General features: G+C 37.2%; 1 protein-coding gene across 2 annotated transcripts; it reads right to left on the bottom strand.

Annotated features, from left to right (window-relative positions):
• Positions 1 to 358: 358 nt before the first annotated feature.
• Positions 359 to 19,455, bottom strand: LOC135626391 (uncharacterized). Of its 2 annotated transcripts, XM_065131633.1 has the most exons (19): positions 19,003 to 19,455; positions 17,443 to 17,546; positions 15,433 to 15,519; positions 15,273 to 15,348; positions 15,094 to 15,168; positions 14,920 to 14,973; positions 12,658 to 12,717; positions 12,427 to 12,543; positions 11,414 to 11,508; positions 11,091 to 11,293; positions 8,811 to 8,908; positions 8,239 to 8,342; positions 7,983 to 8,148; positions 7,654 to 7,776; positions 5,478 to 5,560; positions 3,713 to 3,854; positions 2,698 to 2,730; positions 1,613 to 1,683; positions 359 to 1,523 (listed from the first exon to the last, which is right to left on the bottom strand). In XM_065131633.1, exons 1-19 carry the CDS (start codon positions 19,039 to 19,041, stop codon positions 851 to 853), a joined length of 2,403 nt encoding a protein of 800 aa, XP_064987705.1. In that variant the 5' UTR covers positions 19,042 to 19,455; the 3' UTR covers positions 359 to 850. The 2 variants fall into 2 exon arrangements, with proteins under 2 accessions (XP_064987705.1, XP_064987706.1); XM_065131634.1 differs by lacking the exon at positions 2,698 to 2,730.
• Between the last annotated feature and the right edge of the window lie 582 nt (positions 19,456 to 20,037).

Genomic DNA, 20,037 nt, shown 5'->3' with positions numbered 1-20,037 from the left:
TATCCGAACCACTTGAAGTTTGGGCTCGCCGGTTCCCTGATCGATTGGGTCGGACGACTTGGGTCTGGTGATGTAGAGGAAGAACGGCAGGCACTCGCGCATACATACGTACGCCCATTATCTTGGCGTGTCACGGACAGTTATGCTAAGCTTTTGGTAGCCGAAACATCATGGGATCACATGACATCAATATTCTGATGAGACGAGGAAAACCTACAGTTTGATATCAATTAAATGCAGACAATTATAGGAAACAGCAGGAAGATGATGCGGGCTTTATTATTCGAACTAACATCGATGTGCATTTTTTCAGAATATATCGATCATCTATACTTAGCTCACAAGCACCAAAGATGGGTTAGAACGTAAATCATATAAGTCTGTCATATAACCAGAAAAAGAAATAAAAAAGGTCGCATCACTATCCGAAGCGAGCGTTACCATGGGTACAACAGTAGTCCTATGTTTCAATATGATCAACAACCATTTTTAACACCGTTAAGCATCAAAGGGTACAACAAAGAAACAAAAAAGAACAAAATAGGAGTGAGCAGCTACATGCCAATGATATTATTGGCACCAATCAATTTCAACAACTTCCACGCACGGCGAGAAAACATGAAGACAAGTTGCCAGTGCCTCCTTATGTTAGATTGGCCTGTCATTTGTACAGCAGTGATAGGTCAACAGTAAATGGCAGAACAACATATCAGCCCTCGTACCATAAAAGCCTTCTCCCAAGATGTACAGGGCTCTGCAGTTTTTACAGCGAGCAACAATGTCGAGGTTACCATCTGAATGGAGCAACCATCATTGGATCAATATAGAGCTGGTGTTGTCCATCTTGAACTCACTTCCCCACATTGTCAGAAGTCCTCTCATGTTCTGAATCTTCAGCAGCAGATTCATGTCCAAGTGGCTCCGAACTTAAACCAGCGTAGGTGATTTGAGGAGATCCAGGTGAGTCCCCACATAGATTACGCTTACTGGACTCTGGTAGTTCTTCAGCAGGAATGTCAGTAGGTCCTGGTGATCCACCTTCATCCACATCTGGTCTCTCTGTTTCTGCGTCTCCAGATGGAGGCTGACAATCATCTGTACTAGGTGTAACTTCATTATCTACATCTTTCTCCATCTCAAACTGACCATTCGGAATATCTGCAGTTGGATTTATACCAGCTATGTCAGACCCCAGCGTCTCTCTCCATTCAACCCACCCTGGTGGTTTCTCATCCTCACTTATACTTGAGTCACTAGTGCCCTCTTTGGGCTCATTGATAGGACCATTCCCTGAGACAGTAGCCTGAGTTTCTCCTGAAGTGGTTCCTAGAACTGTCGCTTGCAAAGATGTTCCCATGTCATTTAGATCTTTGTTATCACCAATAACCACCTCATCGGGCTCATCTACATCAGGTGATTTCTCATTTGAATTCGGTGACGATGAAGTAGGAGAATCTGTTAGACGATCGTTGACCCCTCTATCATTTTCAAAAGCAAACCAGTTGGAATTTGTGAAGATGGAACTGCACAAGCCAGAGAATTTCAATCAGCTTGATCAATCAAGTGGTTGGCGGGCAGGCATATCAGGGATGTTCACAAAAATTGCAACTACCTGTCCTGGTCATCCCCGAGACGCAAAGACGAAATGACAACTTCTGCAGATTCATCATCAAAGTAAACATCCTGCAAAAATTATCCAATATCTAAATGCCTTTGGACCAGATGAATACAAACTCAACTATATGGTTGAAGAGCACTGACAAGTTCACCATGTCCTACCTCATCCAGATTTGGATAATAGCATGAGAAGTGAAATAGTAGAAAATCAAGTGAAACCTTCATGTAATTGGCATATCAAATAGAATTAAGAAAATAAAAAGAAACAGCTTATTTCTTTGAGACTGCATCCAACCAACCAGTGATTGAAAGAGGCACTCGAGCGCTCGCCTAGGCGCTCGGGCGAGGCGAGGCGAGGCTCGAGCGCCTCGCTAATGTCCCAGGCGGCGCGCTTCAAACAGGCGCCGCCTGGGCGCTCGCCCGAGCCCAGGCGTTGGGCGCTTCGGGCGAGCGCCTAGGTAAACCAAGTGACCGAACCAAGATTTTAGGTCTGGTTCGATCCTGGTTCGGTTGTTAGTTGGTTCAATCGAACCAACTAAACCGATATAACCCTTACCCAACCCTAACCCGCTGCCACTCCCGATCTCACTGCTCGTCGCTCCTGCTCCCGCTGCCGCTGCTCGCGCCTCCCGCTGCTCGCGGCTCCCGCGAGCCCTCCAGTTGCTCGCGCCTCCCGCGAGCCCTCCCACTGCTCGCGACTCCCGCGAGCCCTCCCGCGAGCCTTCCCTTTGCTCGCGACTCCCGCGAGCCCTCCCGCTGCTCGCGCCTCCCGCGAGCCTTCCCTCTGCTCGCGACTAGAATTTTTATTTAAAATAGTATATTTTTATTTAAAATTTTAAATAATTATATTATATATTTTTATATTTTAGCGCCTCGCTTCGCTCGGGCGAGCGCCTGGCCAAGCGCCTAGCGCCTCGGGCATTTTTGGACTTTGGCGCCTTTTGGCGCCTAGCGCTTTTTAAATCACTGCAACCAACACCCCAAGGTTTATAACCCAACAGTTACCCATTCCATCACTAGAAAACCTTTCGAAAATTGACAACAAAAACAAAAAGTATTAACTGTGACATTGTACCATACCTCATCATCATCTCGTTCAAAAGATCCTTGAGCCTGCACCCAGCAGCCAAAAACATTGATAAATTATCAATAACAACGAATCCAGATAGTATATACACAACCCTGTGTCTTGAGATAATTTTTTATCATTTAACTATTGTGCGAATGGTGAAAATCAGGTTTGCAAATATCTTTGATGTTACCAAATCATTAAGCATAATTAATGTCTCACAATGTCAGCTCTAACAAAACAAGAAAGGTGTTTGCTTCCAAGCAATCTATTTTCCAGAACTAAATAAGAATGATGTGTTTGTTTATCATGCTAGAACAGCTGTGAGTACACCTCTAATATTCTCTTACATGTTAATCAGAAAAGGACACATCCACTCCAATATTACACATGTCAAACTCAATCTTACACAACATTGCCAAGCAAGGTTTGCTTAAGCTATTGTGCACATGCTAATAATTGTTTGTTGTGGTATATATCATTCATCGTGCCATGCAGTTATCAAGCCAGTAATAAGACCAGAAAGGATTGCTGAAGCTAATCCTTAATCAAGCCACTCATATCACACATGTCAAACTTAATTTTACACAACATTGCCAAGCAAGGATTGCTGAAGCTATTGTGCACATGCTAATAATTGTTTCTAGTGGTATGTATCACTCATCGGGCAATGCAGTTATGAAGCCAGTCATAAGACCAGCAATTACTCAAATTTTGATATGGGCAATACATGGCTTGCATCAGAAGCATATTGGACTAGATGTATTCCTATTCCAAGGGCATGCTGAAACACTGCAGGAATTGTGTCAACCCAAGCCCATCAGCACCTAGGACTGTAGCAAGTAACGTGCAGCCTTTGATCACCGCACACAGTGTGATAAGTGAAATTTAAAGGTATATCAAATCAAACCAAACTTACTGCAGATAGTCTGAAAAAAGAAATGATTCACAGATGAAACTTAACAGTAAGCAAGCAAAAACAATATTTTTAATAACATAGACGGTTCAGGTGCATCCTTATGTTACCTCTTCAATATCATCATTAGTATAAATCCCCAATCGAAATGCCTGACTCAAATTATTAGCCAGTGCTGCCACATCAAAATCCCTGTCTCGGAAGTCCTCATCATCACTATCCCTAACTCGGTCCTGTAGTGTAGTTGGACGCCTAATAAATAGTGAAAACCATTTTAATCCATGGAATATCCAACAAGGTGTAGATGGTCACAAATGTAAAAAGTTCTTAGTCTGTACAAATAGCATAACTTTTATTAAATAATTTAGTGCAGCATAAAGTTGGTAATGGTTCTGTAAAAACAATGGTACAAAATTTCAAATATGTTACTAAATCACTGAGCAAGCAATCAGTTTACATAATTCAAGTATTTGAATAAATCATACCTAAAAGAGAAAAACAATGGAGATTATTAAGGAAGCTCTAATGCTTTGACAAATTGTCATGTAAAGATGAACTAAGTTCAATTACTGTAGGTCATCAATCAAGTGAACTCTCCTAGAAAATTCTAATTTTCTGAATATCTGCCTGTTTCCAGCCTTGGACAGCTTAAAATACCAGTATCCAGATATATGCATGAAAATAAGTATATAATACTGCAATATATGAGATAACCAAGTTCCAAAATATTCCGCAAGAGCATGTTCATTCTGATTTTTTTAGTATAGGATGCACCAAAGGTTTTAAAAAATGGTACTAATATTATGTAAGCACTCAATCCATTATATATAAAACAACTACAATCATGCCTTTGATCGTAATATAACAAATGATGATACATTTAAACCAATTCCTATGCATAAGCATAACCATCCTATATAATCAACTAATAGAAGGAAAAAGCTATATATGCTCTAACTGCCATAATTAGCCAAAACTGTGGCCTTATCAAGATTTATGTGGAAACAAAGTTTATAAGTACAAGTTGGTTACTGGTTACATCAACTGGCCAAACCCATTTGGCACACAAGGTGGTACGAAGAAAAAACTTAAATAGTAACTGATACTACCTCTATGGTCTAGTTGTGGTGCTTGGTCGAACTAGCAAATACCAGGTTGTGGTGCTTGGTTGAACTAGGAAATACCAGGCAATACATACAAGTCCAACCAATATTTGAAAATTTCAATGGAATATATAAAATTTTAAAGTCAAATATGCATCCCCAAAATTCTAAAAACTGCCTTTTGCAACTAAAAGTTTGGCAATTAAACCCTTCAAAGGCTGGCATCCAAGTAACTACAAGTGAAGGAGAGATATAGTTACCCTAGGAGATCAACAATGGCAAAGATCTAAATTGAAATGATCACATTCACCATATATAACAAAGATGAGAATGCAAAGAATAGTCAAATTTGTTGCACTGTGGACATCTACCAAGCAAAAGAATGTTCCCCCCTAATAAAAATATATAGAGAAAAACGACAACAATAAAATGAGATAATTTTATGTTAAAAACTTAAAAAGTTAAAACCCATCCAGAGAAACTTTAAAATGAAAACAACCATAAAATAACAAAGTATACAAAACCCAGAATTTAAGAGAGCATGTTGGACACTGAAAACTCTCACTATCCTACTACATGAATAGTTCTTTTGCTATCAACTGCATATTCTATAGACTCATCATTCATAAAAAAGGAAGTAAACTGAACTCAGAAACCTTATTAGGTTGTAGTCTCAAATGAACAAAAACAAAATCTACAGAAAAGCAACACATGGAAAAAAAATAAAGGTTAAGCATCTTAGTGTGACCATTTAAACCCTGAAATAACCTACCCACAAGCCCATTGATGTACATTTTCTACAGAATTCCGCTTGAGCAAGACATTGCTATGCCAATCAACCCAATCACTATTTTCCTGCAGGTAAGACCAGGCCATAAGAATGAGTGTTTATACAATGAAGTATAGCATCAGAAGCAAAGGTAATTAATACAATTACAAGCTTTGAAATTTAATTGAAGCACAATCTGCAGAAAAGTAAGAAAGGAATAGTCCTAAAGTGCATGCAAGTAGCAAGATTGTCTTCAGAACTTGGACAGCAAGAGTATCCAATCATAACAGGAAGTAATGTAATAGAGTAAAAAGTGTATATAGACTCATAGAAAAGAAGTTAGGCAAACGATAAACCAATCAAGATAAGGATGTCCAAACCAAGGTTTACAGTTTCGAATAATACTGTCCGGTTCGGGCGGTATGTACCGGCCCGACAGCAAACCAGTACGCGGACCACCTGCTACCGGGCAGAACGCTTAATATCGCCCCGTATCGGATGATATGGGGGCTGTAACGGTCGAAATTTCAACCGTTACCGATCAGCAACAGTGCTCCAATGGTCAACTCATAGGTTTTTAAACTCTTTTTCTCCCCTATTTCACTCCATTTCATTCTTATACTCTCTTAAACTATCTCGAACTCTTTTTTTCTGATATTTGAGCTCTATTAAACTCTACAAAACAACAATTTGTGAATTGAATCGAGGCTAATTTGGGAAGATTAAGAGGAAGAACTTTCTAATGAAGAGGTATGTATTCTCTTTCTTTAATTAAAGAGTGAGAGTAATTAAGATCTTTAATATTATGATTAGTGTGTTTAATTGATTAATTCAAAATTAGATACTTAATAGGTCAAATATTTATATTTCATGCATATTAATTATTAAAAGATATTTATGATAGTAAAATAAGTTTAATTAGGTTTTATTAAAGTAATTGAATGCTGTGATTAATCATTTTAATGATAATTTAATCAAAATTTGATCGATTTTATGTCAATTCAATATCTTTAATATCTATTAGGGTGTTTGACATGTTTATAATGTTGAAAGAGAACCAATTAGTGAGTAATTAACTATGTTAATCATGTAATTAGTATATCTAACGATGATTTCATCGTAATTTGAACTATATTGGATCAAATTACGTATTTAATCCTTCTTTTATATGTTTGACATATTTATGATGATAAACTAGGTTTAATTAGGTTAATTAGGTTTTATTAAAGTTATTTAAGGTTGCGATTAGTTATTTTAATGATGATTTAATCAAAATTTAATCGATTTTAGGTCAATTTAAAGTCTTTAATACCTATTAGGGTGTTTGATATATTTATAGTGTTGAAAGAGAAATTTATGCCTCAGGAGCTGCCTCGGACAAATGTGATTCATGACGATCAGCCTACGATCATCACCACATTGATGCACCAATGGCATACGGTATATCAATACACTATGTTGTAAGATCAATTTCATGATTGAGTCCAACAGACATATCATATTGAAATGCAAATGTATAGGATCGAGGACCACAATCCACCACCTGTGGAGGCCTGTCGTTCGTTTTGGTGGTAGGATCAACAATTAGGTATATCTACATATATGATTATTTAATTCATTTGAAATTTAGAGTTTATATTGTAACAAAATAGTCTAACAATTCAAATGATTTTTTTGTAGATATTTCAATATTTACAGAAGGACAATCCATAACGGATTGAAATACGAACCTTGCACAAGACTATTTCTCAAAGTCTGAAAAAGATATATGATACTATTCTTACCTAATTTACATTAATTTTGCTAAACTTATACTATTACTATATTTATTTCTAACTTAAAAACTCTATCCTAACTTTTTTTTATTTTCGAAGGATTTTACGCATAAATTAGGTGTACCGCTCGGTACGCCCTAGTGTACTACGCAGTACACGGTACCATACCATACCAAACCAAGCTCGAAACATCAAAACGGTACGGTGTTTCAATCCTTGGTCCAAACACTAAAGTTTTCATTATAAAAAACCTTTGAATGACAGGTAAAGCTTCTAACTGCCGCATCAAACAAAGTCCACATTACACCCAATTTTTTCATCAATTTGGCTTTTAAATTTGACCATGATAAATTTCAATATGTTTACAAACCATACTTCTATTAAAATTAAGAAAGTCGACTGACCTGCAAGTGTGTCTGGATTATGCTCCTGTTATTTCCCAAGTGAACAAGCTTGTTTGCAATGCGTGTCATGTGACCTATATTTCCTATTCTTGGAGGTATCCGTCCCTCTGCAGACACTGTAGCCTACAATGAAATTTTAAACTTGCAAGGTTGTTAAAGAACATCCTGATGTTATCTTTAAGAAAGAGAACAAATGAATAATATACAAAACAAAGTTAACTTGGGGACTGAGGCACACATATAGAACATGACGAAACATAATCTTAAGAATTCTAGTAGCAAACTGTTATATTATCTAGAACAACTAAGGTATTATACAAACTCCATACCTTAAAAGAATCAGTTGACAAGGAAGGCTGCTTTTCTGCCGCAAGAATTTTGCCAACAACGTCACAATCATTCAAAATATGTTCGATTAACAGAGTCCTCTTACTCTCTAAGCACGATCCTATAACATTCTCGACATGATGATGCAAAAAACTATTGAAAGGGTACCTACAATTTCCATGAAGTTTCAATGCTATAAATTTTAGTGATAAGGTCAATAGTTGACCAAATAATAAGTCAATCAGATGCGCAACTTACTCAAAAAACAAATCTATGACATGCTTTATTACTCCCAGCCGGATCAATTCTTTTTCAACAGCTTCACTACCGATTGTCAACAAAACAGAGATGAACTCCACAATCTGAAAACAAAAAAAAGCCATTTTAAACTATTATTAGCATGAAGGCATCATGAAAATTTTGGGTCAAGTTAATCCCACATAACATGAGCAAGTACTTCAATGCATTATTTAAACATTAATAAATCTAGAAAAGTCATTCGGTACTGAAGATATATGCAGCCCAAATGGTAAGCCATCATCATCATCATAAGGCATAAACTACATAAATTTGGCATGTAGTTTGAACTTTTAGGCAATAAAGCATATATCAACATATTAACAAATAATTATGCATTTTCAGGCAATTAAAGTGTTTTTAGTTATGTAATAAATGCCAAATTAATATGGTGCCTATAACATGAGATAAATATTATATCTTGTTCTAAGTTAGATATCCAAAAACTACAAGTTTACACTAAAAAGGACATTATTTATTCATTAACTTTGGCAAATATAAACTCATAAACACAATCAAACTTTACACAATACCTTCAAACGTTGTTTCCCAAGAGGAGGCTGTAGTTTACCATATGTGGCCGGTAAGTCACTATCCGATGAAGTAATATCCAACAATTTCAGTAAATCACCTGTTTCATGTTTGAATGAATAGAAAAGCAAATACAGAAGCTGATATAGAGAACACCAAAGTTATAAACAATTATAGAAAACTTCACATAGAAACTTTTAAAGACTACTACCAAGAAAAACACAAAAAAAATAAATTCAGTATAATACTTTACTATCAAAATGGAAGTTGGGACAGACAACAAAGAATGCAATGCATGACAACATTTGTGCTTGATACCATAAAAATATATACCCATAACAATATTTAGAAGTCTTATGAGATGAACTTCGACTTTAGTCTCAAGTAAGAACTTTCAACATGTTTGAATATTTCCTACAACTGGAAGCTTTCGAGGTTTAAACTTTAAAGCACATAATAGTGTTGATGGTGAAAAATTAGAATGGAGTGTAATGAAATGTCAGCAATTATGTGCTTAAAAAAGTACAGGTAAGAAATAGAAAATCAGGTAATAATTAGGAAATCATCACTTCCTAGTGATCGTTCGTGAGTAGGAATAAAAAAAATAGAAATCTCATGTAGAAAAATAATTATAATGAAGTTGAAGTTCAATATATAGTAATTGAATCATGGTCTTCAAAATCTTATTAAACCTAGTGGATTTAATAAGCTACTACTATTGTATTGAAGCCAATGAAATTGTAAACATTCATAGGTCCAAAAGAATAAATCAGAATCTGTTGTGTAGTATTCGAGCACTTATCTTTGTGATGAAAAGTATTGCAAGCACACACATTGTTAGGAGGAACCCCACTCCATTTCTGTTTGGCCTTCCTCAATGGCCTTTGGACTAGGGAAAATAATCTATCCTTTTACTGTCAAAACCAATGCTAGGTTTTGACTTTACTGGTGGCAATAGCATTAGATAGCTGTCCAAACCAATGATGGGTTTGACTTTACTGTCAAAATCAATGTTTGGTCTAGTGATAATAGCAATAGACAGATGGATTGCTACTGATGTACCAACATGTTAAATTGATCAGTACCGCCAAGGGAAGGATAAGACAGGAGGATTGCCAAAGGAGAATGAGAAGGTGGACGAGGAGACAACGACCTAGAAGAGAAAGCAGCAACATAGCAGAGCGAAGGAGGAAGATGACAGAGGAGAGAAGGGGGAGAGAGAGAGAGGGAGGGAGGAGGCACATGAGAGGAGAGAAAGAAAGGTAAAGAAACGACAGCTGTCAAAAAAAAAATTGATATGGGTATCAAGTGACAAGCGAATAGAGAATTTGCATGAAGAGAGAGAAAGAAAAAGAACAATCATCACAGCTATCATAAATAAAAAAAAGTTTCAAGACTAGTACCGGGTTGTGGACTTACAATCTCACACTGATTTGCTTATCTACTGGAAGTTCACCAAGCAATACAACCCATACCAGACCAAACCAATCGAAATCATTCTGTTCACATTTCAGCTGGATGTCAGACTGGTAAATACCAACTTGTACTGACCAGTATGCACAGTATTTTTAACCATGAATATTGTGGCAATGAGATACGATCCAAGACCGTGGTAATGAGATATGATCCAAGGCTGTGGCTCAGGATCAAACCATAAAATCTTAAAGGTCATCCTCTCAAGGTTTGTTGTTTCATCACAAGGAATACTCATGTAACCACTAAACTTTAAAAAAAAGCCTAATCAGATGTTGATTAATTGATTTCCTGATGTGTATAGAATCAAGGCTTTAAAAGAATATACATTTATTACACTTGCTAGAAAAGAAGACTACTGTTGCATCTAATTTCAAGATCCCACAGGACCCATACAACACCAACAAGAATCATATAATCCAAACAAAAAAGTTGGCATGGAGAGGATTCTGTAAGTTTTTTTTAGAAAGAAATTGTCAATATATTAAATAGCATATAAGACGTCATACATAGAATTGAAACCGAGACCCATCAATCGTGCAATAGTGCACTAACCAATGTCTCACCAGACATATAATGGAAGTTGTTAAATAAGCAACTCAAAGTCTGAAATTATTTTGAGATATAGGATAATGATGGGCAATAAAGCCAAAAATAAAAGGGAATAATAGAGCTGGTTGTAATTTATCACAAGCATCCTAATCTACTAAAACTTGAAACTCAAAATATTAAACCTATAAAAATAAGATAAACAAATTGTAAATCTTACAATAGAAGTATCCCAAGCACAAACAAAAGCAACAACATACCTAGTCTCCCAAGCATACCCTCAACTGTTTCTTGACTAGCAATAACTAATGATCCATGAGTTAGCTGGCTTCTAAACGCTTGATAGGAAGATGCTACCAGTCGTTTAGGATCTAACAAACATATGCAGAAAGACAAGGCGTGCACTAGCACAGATTTAGGTCTTGAATCTTCCAGTGCATGATGAAACAATCTTCCCACATAACTGCATTGTGAAAACATAATAAAATAATCAGAAGATAGAACAAAGCTCAAGATCCAAATGATCAACAGGTTCACTTCTATGACAAGCTTGCATTAAACAGAACTCTTATATCATGTTTACCTTGGGCTACAAATTTTAGCTGCGAGTGCTGGAGGGGCACATCGAGTAATGGCACAAAGAATTTCTGCTACATTGGAATGGACTTCCGGTGAGTCCTGTTCAAAAATTGTCAGATTAGAAAGAAGTCACCCATTCAGATAATTAGGATCAAGAAATTCTTTTACTTGGCTATAGATCATACAATATTAATGGTGGAGAAAGACATAGAAAATGACCTAATGAGACTGTATTAGAAACAATTTAAAAAAGATTTCAATAATCCTGATTTAGATATATTCTTGGTCAAAGCTCAATCTCAAAAAAAGATCCATATTAGCTGATCCTAAATAGTTGGGACATTTAAAGCTTGTTATTGCACTTGTTGTTATTGTTGTTGGCAAGATTCACAATTTCGTATCGTACCGGAGTATCATGCTCAGTTCGGTACGGTACAAGTAAATCGAGCGGTACACTCTGGCATACCACTCAGTATATATATATATATATATATATATATATAATAAAAAAATTAAAAAATTAAAAAAGGACGACGTCGCCTCGTTTCTTCTCGTCACCGAGGCTTCTTCTCCTCGCGTGGATGAGGAAAAGTTGCCGACGACACCGAGGCCTCGTCACCTCAAACGAGGAGGCGACATCTCATATGCAGCGTCCAGTGAGGGAGGGCAACGACAGATCGAGATCGTTAAGGGAGAGCAACGTCGAATCTCCAGGTTCTCCCTTTTCTTCTCCCTCTTCTTCCTTGTCCCTCGACTAATACCACCCCGTAGCGGGCGGCGACGGTCAAAATCAACCATCGCCGATCAATCCGATAGCGGGCAGTCCACGTACCGGTCTGCTGGCGGACCGGTACGTACCACCCGGTACGGACAGTATCATTCGAAATTAAAAACCTTGGTTGTTGGTAACTTGGTATATAGCTTATGTCTCATATAGGAACATGTCTTCTTTATTTCCTTATAGCAAGTCTCCAAAAAGGACTAATCTAAAATGATGATACAAGACATATCACATACCGATGACCTGAACTTATCCACGATCATCTCAAGAATATCAGCATCTTCCAAACACTGAATTGTGTCCGTGTAGTTGGAGTGCATATTTTCATCAGCACCAATCAATCGAATGAGTACCTGCCTTACATGTCAACATCAGAACTAGATGAAAAAAAAAAAAAAAAGCTAGTAGCTGTGTTTTCATAGTTGCATATCAACTTCACATAAACATAATGAAACTGAACCACTAACCTCCATTATAGATGTGATCCCAATGAGGTCCACAAGTTCACGAATTATTTCTGGGTGACCCTAGACAATAACAAGGAAATGTCAAGTGCAAATACTTATTTATGCAAATGATATCAGAAAACATGTACAAACTGGAACATGAACTTTGGCAAATAATACATATTTATGTACTGATAGTTAATATCCCTTTGGAAATCAAACTATCTGGCTTGCAGAAGTTGTAAAACAACTTGAAAACACAGGTTCAAGATAGTGGAGAAAGCAGCGCAAATTACATTGCTCCTGCACATTGCTTGTGGTGTCTCTTCCACAGAAGATTTCAACCCTCAACAACTAATGATAACATCATTCAACTTTTTGACTCTTTTCACCAAAATACAGCAGAACCTGTACAAAATGCTCTTTTTTAACACAACAACATCTAACAAGCCTTATCCAGTAACTAACACATAAAAAAGATAGATGTTTCTTCCACCTTTCTCAGTGACACCCTTTGTGAATAAAGGGTAATCAGCCCTCTTGATCATGGCTACCATACATGCCAAGATGCAGAATTTAGTTCACTCAGCGGCACTTTTATACAGAGATAAGTTAGTACCATCTACGGTTTTAAAAATTAAATCAAAATCTCAGAAGGCAAACGAAAACTGATGACAGGATTCAGAAAGTGTCATCCACATAGGCAAAACTGCTCTCATGCAAGTATTTATATTTTTGGAAAGAGGGGGTGGTTGTTCTAATGTAGACTAGTTCAGTATTTTGAACCACAATAAACACCTAAGACAAAAATGGCACATCCTCTCTTGTTTTTCCTGACAATTCAATCTTCTAGGGCCCAAGCTATGTGGAATCAGATATGAAGACAAGACAGAGCCAAGATGACTTGCCACTGAAGAGATTAATCGTGAACGCTAGGGCAAAGGTCAGTTAAGCAGGTATCCCTCCCTCCCTCCTTTTCTCTCTCTTTAATTTGCTTCCTTTTGTCTTTTTTTAATGAGAACTTTATATAAAAGCTGCCCCGCAACATGTCAGTCGCCAGCTAGGAGAGGAATGTGGATGATGATTATAATCCCATTTAAAACAATGAAATATGATCGTAGAGGTAAGTTATATTATGTTTTATATCATAGTTTCTACCATTTCTTTTCCCTTTTGTTGGAAACTTCAGAGACTTTTGCAAAAGAAAGAAAGATATATGCAGATCTGAAATAAGGCTCAATAAGGCTATTGCATAAAAAAAAAGTCAGAAAGAAACCACAAAAATCATCAACCTATGTCTAGAAATAGTCCATTGATGGGCAATTCAAAAAAAGTGAATAGAAAAAATCAGATAGTTATGATATCAAACTATCACATTATACATCAGCACACCAATAGGATGGGGTCATCCTCCTTACCAGTACTATCCTAAAGCAAAACATGCATAAAGAAAATGCATGCCAAATGATGATTCTCAGACATTTGGTTCTTTGAATACAGGAAGGATCAGTTGTCCTTTATCAGTGTTATGCAATGTACATTTCTAAATGTCTTCAACAGGGTTATCAGCAAAAAGCATACAAGTAGCAACTCATTATACAATTAAATACACATGGAAGACGAGACTAATAACAAAAGCCACAAACCCAAGTGAACAAATGTATCAGGTCCCATGTACAAGACTAATGGAAGGGACATCACACCCTTTCTCATCCACTAACACAACTACATCAAATGAGATGAATTCCACACTGTGCAATTGTTACAGTCAATCCAAGGCATTGGATTGTCTGAAAATGTAATTAACGATCCCAGGCTTAATCACCTTTACCTGTGGCATATTAATAGTAATGTGCCCACCAAGTATGAAAATTGTGTAAGGCCCCTAACAAGCTTATCAGCATGCTCCTAACAAGCTTGATTTTCTGCAAACATGCTCCTGCCATCATTGATCAAGCAAAACCCAACGATAGTCCATTGTTTGATTCAAGTTTAGCATTCTTAACATATTACTTCAGGTGTGTGCTAATTTAGTCATTCACCCCGAGCTGATAATTTTAGTGAAGGAAATTTCTACTGTGGAGAAGTTGAGCAATTCCCCAATGCCCGATGCTGCTGCTGATTAGCCAAATCATCTTCCTTCCTAACAGAAGATTGTTTCTAGATATGCTTTCAGTAAATTTGTAACTGAATTTCACAACAAAGATATATACTAATGTAACTAATCAACAAATAACACAGGGAAAAAAAAGTTTCTTGTTTGACTACATGAACTGCACATACCTGAACATAGTTGAGAAAAAGGCCTGTCTTCCGCATCATTAGGCATATCACAACCTTTCCAAACAACATAACATTTGCAATAACTGCTGTTAGCCAGAAAGAAGAGCTTAAAAATGCTGAAGAATCACTTATGACATGTTTGGCTAAATCCTACACAAAGGATGTTATGGATACCTTACTAAAGTAACCAGCCAACAATGTACTATGCGGGTGATCCGGCTTGAGGAAGGAAAATAACTTGTCCATAAGCTGAAACAAGCGAAAAAAAAGGAGGTGCAGTCAGTAGCAATTTGAAAAAGAGTGGTGATCTTCAATATCGCACAGGCTGTTAAAGGTTTAATAGAGACATTTACCTGTCCATCGTCAACTAAAGCCCTCAATATGATATCAACCTCACAAGTAAATATCTCACATGCAATAAACGGAAACCTATATTGAAGACCAAATTCAACAAATAATCATGTGGCAGAAGTGTTGAAGCATGAGTAATATGACAAACAAATTATGGCTCACTTGAAACTATGCTTCTTATCGGCATCCTCAGGCGGCTCCTCCGTTATATAATGAAGCAATTGCTCCACTTGGACCTTTTCTCTCAAACTACATATGAAACAATAAGGAAACAATAAATGGCTAATGAAGACCATTGAAGAGATCGAAAAAAGTGCAATTCATGCAAAACCTAAGTTCCACATTCAACAATAATAAAAATGTTGAATAAAAGGACATATAAAAATAACTATAATAATTACACCACATAATTTACTATGTTAAATAGAATAAAATATTATAAAAATTATAAAAGACCTCTCATGATTGCTTCCAATTTCAAAATTGATGTGTAACTGGGAAAGTGCTTGTTTCTCATAGAGGAAAAAACTGATAGACAATTCCAACATCATAAACATCATAAAGAAGAGTTAGATACATTGTTGGAAAAGTTCAAAGCAGTGCTAGTTTTTAAAATGTAGAGTCTAATAAGTATTGAGGCATCTGGCAATCCGAAAAATAGCTCATGCCCAGGCATGCATCCAATGTCAACTACTTTAGGTTGATACAGGAGGCACTTTATACTTGCAGAGAAATGAAATACTTTTTCCCCTCCCTACTAGATAAATGGTGGTTTATCCCTTTTTATAAGTATACCATTTTATTGCCCGAAACTAAAAAGATCAGCATACATTTAGAGTCATACAGAACTAAGACAAGGAACAAACTATCCCGAAAAAACTTTCCTAGCTAACACCATGTACAATCAATCAACTAAATTACAATCACATCATAATAGAACTTAATATCATGAGGCTGTACTTCGTACTTTACTTCTTTTACATACTAATTAAGTGGAAAATGAATTTGAGAAAAAGCGAAAAGAGGTGCAGATGTTACACAGTGTATACCTATGAAAGCATAAATGAGAGTACAACTAAAAGAAGAAAAAAAAAGCAAACAAGCAACCATCAACAACCAAAGGGGAAACAGGATATCACCATTAAAGGTTCCTGATTGATTCCTGTGAAAAAGATAGTTGAGTAATTTTATTACTAGCTAGAAAAATTACTAAATCAAATAGTTATCTGTGATTGAGTCTTTCAACTACTTTTAACTAATCATCCATGCGCTAGATGCCCTGACATGTGATGTTACTACTCTATCCACCCCCTGACAAAAAAAAACAACCACACACACCTTTTCTCTCCCTTGCCGGTGGGAGTGGCAAAAGCCAGTGTAGCACAGCGCATCGGCTGTGGCAGTGCAAGTAGTTCCTTGATCCACTCTACTTTTCCTTCCATCTTTCCTTCTTTCTCTTGTTCTTTCACTAAAAACTTTTTCATGCCTAAAATTTTCCAAATTGCACAATTTTTGTTCCTCAATTTCATCATTCTCTTTCTGCTTAGACATTCCGATGCAAGTAAATATAAACATTCCAATACAAGAATGTATGCGCTGAAGATCTTAAACAATTCAAACAACTTTACAGTCTGTTATATTAGCATAATTAATTTTCTCAAAGCTAGACAGGTTGATTGCTAGTTCCATTCTTGAACCTTTTTTTTTCTTTTAACCTGGTTATTAATATATTTATCTGAGCAGTGTGTGCTGTTTTTCCAAGGTTTTTTTGCGAGAATTTCTTTCTTTTGCCTCGTGGAAAGGGAGCACTGCCACAGCCACATGCTGGTGAAGTTATTGGCATTTGGTTAAATAAATTCATAAGAATATTCCACATTTCAATTTCAATTGATTTTGTACCACCCATTGCTTCTTTGTGACTAACTAATAGACAAATGGTCTGCTGATACAAAAAAGCATATACCAAGCAGTTCCAGGATGTTTCTGGTGACTTAGTTTATTCAGCATTAGCTACTACGCCAACGAATTGTGTATATAGAAAAGGATATGCTAATGTAATTTTTAGTATCCTTCTATAAGATCATTATCTCTCTATGTAACAGCATAGGATTAGAAGAAAGTCTTTTTGAACATGGATCAGGCAATCAACAAAAGAGTAAAACAAACTATTACAAATTTATAAGACGAGTATTTAATGCTCTGCATTCTTGGATTATTTCATCCTCATCAAGAAGATCTTCCAAGGTAAAATTCTCCTTCTCCAAAATGGCGTCCACCTGAAACAAATAGGAACTAGTATGAAAAAAATGCTTGTTTTACATGCATTATAAACTAATAGCAACAATGCAAATGTAGGAGAGAAAACAGTAAAATTCATCAGCAGACGAGGATAAGTATCGATAAGGAAAACTGCATTCAGATGACTAGTATACAGAAGAAAAAAAAGCCAAAAAGGTGAAGAAAAAGAGTTTAAACATCAAAAGAAACGGTTCCAAAGTTCTCATGGTGAATAAAACCAAGCAACCACGTAGCTGTCACATATGTTGTAATTTGAAATTGTGGATACAAAGCCTCCAGAGCCAAAGAAGATAACAACATAAACATTAGCAACCACAAGTCAGAAACCAAGCCTGTCCTGGCATATGATCAATTGAAGAGCATAAATCCAACTCAACAGCAAAATAATCCATTGAAATCACAGTAGAACTCACTGGTCTCCAAGAAAATAATAACTGCATAACATAGATGCATGTGAGCTACTAATATGGTGGAACTACTGCATATCAAGTTATCAGCAACAACAACCCTTAGGTCCCACATCAATTGCTCTAGCTATATAAACTCTTTTCAATCATTCGACGTTACCGAGGACAACATCCTCCACTAACTCGAAGCCCAATAAAAGGCACACACCATTAGTTGCGATATCAATGTCATCTTATCCAGACCTAGGGCATGCCGTGCAAGAAAGTGTCATTGTGCACCATTACAGTATTGATGAAAAAATGCATGTATGTGATGGTAGGAATTTAATAACAAAATATAGTTTATCAAAGAAGCATTGCTCGTTCCAAGATCAAAATATAGTAAGACTGAACTCCCAAGTTTCTAAAACTGCTCAAGTGCCATCTAAGTTCTCAACTGCACCCCAGTGCACTAATTGGTACAGCCTGCACTACAGAATCTGAATAATCCAGTCAATCATCCTAACAAAGAAGTGATCGATGTTCTTCTCCTGCCGGATCATCCAAGAGATAATGTCAGACGGACCATGTCATCAAGCTAAGTGTAACTACCTAGGATAGGAAATGTTGGTGGAGAAAGATGACATGAACGAAAAGTGTGCTGCAACCATACATTGTTCTCCACTATGTTTGGTAACAAAAAGGACAGTTTGACCGTCAAAGTCAAAAAGCCAAATCTTTTGTCCTGTTGCCAAATCAAGAAAATCATACTTATTTAGTATCTCTTTACTAGTAGTATCGATGCCTTAAATCGTTTTCAAAGACAATGAACTAACCCACGGGATCGATCGAGTTCTCAGATTCAAAATACAAGGAAGGAAAAAAGAACGAAGATGCACAATGCGCAGAACAAACAGCTAACTGGAAGACTAAACCCTCGACAATTGCACGCGCCAAAACGAAACCAATTCTCAATCATCAATCACAACACGTAAAACAGAAGGCGGCAAGAACAAAAAATCACATCCACCAACACGGAGAGACTCACCGGAGACGCTTGAGACAATCCGGTCATGCGCCAGAACATCGTGACGGCCGCCAAATCGAAAGACCCCGAGAGCTCCTCGGACGCCCCAACCCCAGATCTAGGGTTCCGGACTCGGGCACCTGCTCGCCAATTCGGTCTGCTGATCCCCCGGACGCAGCAAGAAGACCCGAGGGACGGGAGCAGAACCCTAGAACCCCGATCTGCGCCTCTATGAGGACTTCTTGAAGGGGGAGCAGATCGATGAACGGCAAAACGCGATCCGCAGAAAGAAGGCGAGGCGAATTGGTCGTCAATAGGGGGAGAGGAAGGGAGGGCTCCAAGGGGATCGAATTCGAGGAGGCTTTGAGAAGAAGAAGAAGAAGAAGACGGGGAGAGCGGAGAAGCGGCGAGGGGGATACGGGCGAACCCTTGAATCGCGGGACGAAGCGCTTCAGATGTAACGAGAAAGGGGTCCTATCGGTCCTACAGTAGCTTATATACGTGCCTCGCAGGGCCTTCGAGTATTTATTTCCGATTTAAGATAAATAAATATATATATTTTTTGTTTGCTTGTTTGTAATACATGTATTTGACAACCTATTATATAATATATATATGAAATATTTCCACAATCACACAATTGATATGGAAGAAAAAAAGTCTATTTACATTGGAGGTTGTTATAGACTATCAACCTCCATCGATAATAGTTTACAAAAGTTTATTTAGGCTTGTATCTCCTTTTTATCACTGTCGTCGGATGTTGAGATCATTATAGAGGATCCACTCAGCCGATCAAGTATAAAAATCGACCCAAGGGTCGAACATTTCTTCTAAAAACCTCTCACACCCCATATAACCTCCTGAATTAACTCAAGAGTTAGAGCGGCCAGGTCGAGAAACCGCTCTCAACACTTACCTTTATACAAGAACCTATAGAGAAGCCAGATTCCACTGAGTCGATCTCAAAATTATCTTGAGTAGGTTAAAGTTACATGAAGACCTCCTCGGAGCCACTACAATCACACCAAGGCCACCACAAAGGTCCCTAAGACA

Source organism: Musa acuminata, chromosome BXJ2-11, assembly GCF_036884655.1.
Source record: "Musa acuminata AAA Group cultivar baxijiao chromosome BXJ2-11, Cavendish_Baxijiao_AAA, whole genome shotgun sequence".
Lineage (NCBI taxonomy): Eukaryota > Viridiplantae > Streptophyta > Magnoliopsida > Zingiberales > Musaceae > Musa > Musa acuminata.
Note: the sequence above shows the minus strand (reverse complement) of the source record. Positions and strands in the feature narration are given on the sequence as shown.